The following is a 4,413-nucleotide window of genomic DNA, read 5'->3' as shown; positions in this document are numbered from 1 at the left end:
TACAGTGTCCCGCCCCATTCACAGAAAACAGGAGCGAGCTTTTCTCTGTCACCAGTAGGACGGGTTCCCAAGACTGGATAAGAGCTATAAATTCATAAATTACAGGAACACTGGATTGAGAACTGTTATCTCTGTCTTTGGTCATGATGGGAGATCTCTGGGTTTATTTTGGGAATTAATGTGATCATGCAATTCTGCTTTAACAAGGACTGATCAGGTAGGCAACGCAAGAATATTGTATTAGTTTCAAAACGTGATTTCAGATCAAAGCCTTAGATGCATGAGTGTGTTGAATGTGTTGTGATGCAAGTACCTTAAGCCTTTAAAAAAGGAATTTATATGCGTTTTTCAATGACTTTTTGTTCTTCTTTAAATTCTTATAATAAGGAAAATACACAGACAAATTATGAACACATGTATATCAGGCTTATTATAGTTAAAATATAATAACATAAATAGAATGTTAACCAAAATCAAATAAAATATGAAAAAAAAAAAAAAATTATTTCAGCAATATTTCTCATTTTAATTTAGTTTAACTTGATGTACTTAAATAACTCAAACTGAAATAAAAATGAATAAAAAGCAAGCAAACACTCAACAAAATTGCTAAAACGGAATGAAAATGGAAAATATACAAATACGAATAAATGAATAATTCAAAATATTAATAAAACTATAAAAGTATGGTATAGTAGTTATGGTAATTCAGTTATGTTTATTGCCAAGTTTGGTTGAAGTCATCGTTTTGTTTGTTTATGGTTATGGTTTATGGTTTATGTTATGTTAGGGTCTAGAAGTCGATTAGTTTTGTCCGCTTGTTATGCATCACTGATATCACTTCATATAGTAAATGCTGCATTTATACGGTGAGCTGAAATGCAGAATAGAATCTTTGAAACAGATTTGTTGTAGATGTAAACACTGTGTGTCAACAGAGAGTATAAGTACTGAGACACGGGCATACAAATCCACAAAACTAGTTCCTAAACACACTATTTACACAACAATGCATTATGATACTCTGATCAATTTAGCTAGACAGGTCAAGAAAGTGTCTCTCTTTACAAAAGCAAAATATGTCCTAAACTCACAGCAAGGGCCAGTTACAATACAGCCACTGTCTTAAAAACTAGTTTGACCAACTAGCAGCAAGGCAACGAGTAATTAGTCAAACTTAACTGCACTGGAGAGAAAAAAAAAAACAGACGTCCTTCTTTCAGACACACAGTGTGTGAGTATAAGTCTATTTTCAATCAAATTTCTACGTTTTGATTTGAGGTAATGCTGGTAATCATCATTGATCTCATGGATCTGAGCTCATGCACCTCAGGGTTTGAGCGAATATTGTCAAAATTATCCACAAATAAAGCTGTTTTCATTTAGAAACTGGTGCATAAGCTCAGATCAGTGTGGCCTGCGATCAATCAGTTCCAAAAAGAAGTACAAAACCTGTGCTAATTGGAAGAAAACAAGCTGACAAAAAGATTGAATCCAAGATTTGGTGATAATAACGCATAATGAGAGATTTGGAAGCCATTTTTGACCAGGAACACCAAATTAGGTCAAGGATTTTCAGCAAAACACAAGGGCTGATTCATTATAATAGGAGTTTTTGCTGAATTGAAGTTGGTGATTATAATGGGAGCTTTCTGTATACGATCTATTAATAAAAGTTTAGTTTGTCATGCTGCTAATTGATTTTTCTTACCATGGATTGTTTTACCCTTGCTGTAGTTTTTCTCATCTGTTTTATGAATGCACCTGTGATTGTTCTGGCCTTTAGGGTCACATTGACTGGTAGCTGTGCCCCTCCTTTATATAACACCTGCTACGCCCTGCTAACATTTAAAGGGGTCATATGATGCGATTTCAAGTTTTCCTTTCTCTTTGGAGTGTTACAAGCTGATTGTGCATAGATAAGATCCCCGAAGTTGCAAAGACTAAAGTCTCAAAACCAAAGAGAGGCTTTGTAGAAAACGAAGCGTTTGAGAGAGGCGGGGCATAGAGGACCTACAATAATGTACAGTATTTGAAAAATAATGTGTTTTTTGAACATTAAAGCATGTCAACATATTCTGTTACACCAAATACACAAAATAATGATCTTTAAAAAAGCATCATATGACCCCTTTAAGTCTAGTCTAAGCAGGTTTAGACAGAGTGGACTCATTTGTCTTTGTATGATTTCATTTTAAGGATCCAGGAGAGTTTGGAAGGAAGAATCAAGTGGGGAATCGAGCAAAGCGAGTGATGCAAAAGTTGTTTTGGGGGCAGTCTGTGATTTGCATCATGGGTTTCTACTGTTTTACTACATCAACACTTCTGGCTACACACAGGTAAGGTACAGTATATGTGTATGTAAATATTGTGTTTTATGTAACATGTAAAGTTATTTAGCTAATGTTTTTGCATTATTTTGGTGTTCTGTGATATATAAAAATATCCCATTAAATTTACATTAAACAAAACACCAGCTGTAGTTCACTGTAAAAATACTGACAATGCTTACAGTAGAGGCCTGTATATTTTACAACTTATAACCATGCATTTCATTATGTAAATTATGAATTTATATGTTAATACCAGTCGACTTGATCTGCCAAAACATGTTTTTTTTTACCACACAATGTATTGATAACCACCATAATACATAATCACATTTCACCATAAGTTCATGTCCTGCCCATAAAACAAGGTCAATACACATGTTCAGACATTAAAAAAAACATTAAATTAAATAACCTAAAATGTAACACAAATCACCCAAATGCACGTTACTGATAATGAAAATGAGGACAAATTTAATTGTTTAAATAAAATGTAATCATATGTCATGCAAAGACTTCTGGAAATTACCTTTTACTATTCTTTTTTGTATTTTATTTTTTTAAACAAGGTAATTCATAGTTTTTAGCTCCATAAACTATAAATTTGACAGTATCTTTTACAGTAAAATGACATATAATTACATAAACATTTACAGTTTTTCACCACATATGCTAACATAATTAATTTAACCATTAAGTTTTTTTTACTATAGCATTTATAACTTTTCTGTAAAAATTAAAAATATATTATACTATAAATTACAATCTGAATACTTTCCGTACCCACTGTATATATATATATATACAGTATAATTATGCCTTTATTCATAACATTGATGTAAGTTGCATGTAAGACTGAAGTAAAATGGAATAAAATTTAAACATAACTGCATTATTTTCAAATATAAATAAATATAAGTCTTTTTAATTGTCATGTTTTCATGCACATAACACATCTGAGGCATTTCTATTAACATTTTTATTTAATTGATATATTTCATTATATTCAATAAATTAAGTTTAAAGGACCATTTCCCATCTACACTCCGAAGTCTTCAAAATGGATCGAATCAACATATCTTAACCAAAACATCAGTGATTGTGACAGTTTGTCTTTTATTTCTGTCTCTTCAGAGTTTCTCTGGCCCCTTGTGCACCAAACGTTCAAGAACGAAATAATTCACAGCGAACGCTCAAAGAAGACGCGACCTGCACACCTAAAGTCAACCTGATGTTCATGAAGACCCACAGGACGGCCAGCAGCACTTTGATGAACCTTCTCCTGCGCTTCGGAGAAAAGCACCAGCTGAAGTTTGCTCTACCAGACGGCCGTAATGACTTCTTCTACCCGTCTAGCTTCTTCCGAACTCAAGTGAAGAGCTACCAGCCGGGCCTGTGCTATAATATCGTGTGCAACCACATGCAATTCAATGCACCTGAAGTGGAGAAGCTGCTCCCAGCGGACGCCTTCTTCTTCACCATCCTACGAGATCCCACAGAGCTTTTTGAGTCTTCGTTTCACTACTACAAAGGCAACGTGCCCCAAAAATGCACTCTACAAAACACTGGGTTAAACTGGGTTTTTAACCCAAGGGCTGGGTAAATATAGGACAGAACACATATGGGGTTTGATTCATTTTTATTATAATATAGTTTATTTTTTACTTTATACATGAAGTAATGTTTTCAGATTAACTTAAATCCACTAAACTTTTGTCAAATACTCCACACAACCGCTGGTTTACATGATAACTTCCTTTATTTATCATTTACAGCATTGTTTATCGTTTGTATGTATACATATTGCCTATTTAAACTCGTTTAACAAACATTAAAAGTAAATATTAAACATTAAACAGAAGTAATTCACGTGTAAACGACCAGTCTGTTATTCTGCTTCCACCGTAACGGCGCTGGCTCTCGTGCCCGAGCTGGAGTCGTGTTCGGTGGGGAACTGCTCACGGCTGAGACCGCCGCCCTGCGTTTCACTCATAGCCGAACTATACTGCCACTGCCTTCATAACCTGTCCAAAACAAACAGTAAACAGCTCTGAGGAAATATTTTAACATCCAAAGTATTTGT

General features: G+C 34.2%; 1 protein-coding gene across 1 annotated transcript in view; it reads left to right on the top strand.

The window, feature by feature from the left end:
- The first annotated feature begins 1,284 nt into the window (after positions 1-1,284).
- LOC107709663 (galactosylceramide sulfotransferase-like) overlaps positions 1,285-4,413 on the top strand; it is a 4,040-nt gene continuing 911 nt past the window's right edge. Inside the window, exons 1-3 of the mRNA XM_016514246.1 lie at positions 1,285-1,290; positions 2,200-2,339; positions 3,465-3,880. Coding sequence (XP_016369732.1) covers positions 1,285-1,290; positions 2,200-2,339; positions 3,465-3,880 — 562 coding nt within the window. The remainder of the gene's footprint in view (positions 1,291-2,199; positions 2,340-3,464; positions 3,881-4,413) is intronic.

Source organism: Sinocyclocheilus rhinocerous, unplaced genomic scaffold, assembly GCF_001515625.1.
Source record: "Sinocyclocheilus rhinocerous isolate Xijiao unplaced genomic scaffold, SAMN03320098_v1.1 scaffold3220, whole genome shotgun sequence".
Lineage (NCBI taxonomy): Eukaryota > Metazoa > Chordata > Actinopteri > Cypriniformes > Cyprinidae > Sinocyclocheilus > Sinocyclocheilus rhinocerous.
Note: the sequence above shows the minus strand (reverse complement) of the source record. Positions and strands in the feature narration are given on the sequence as shown.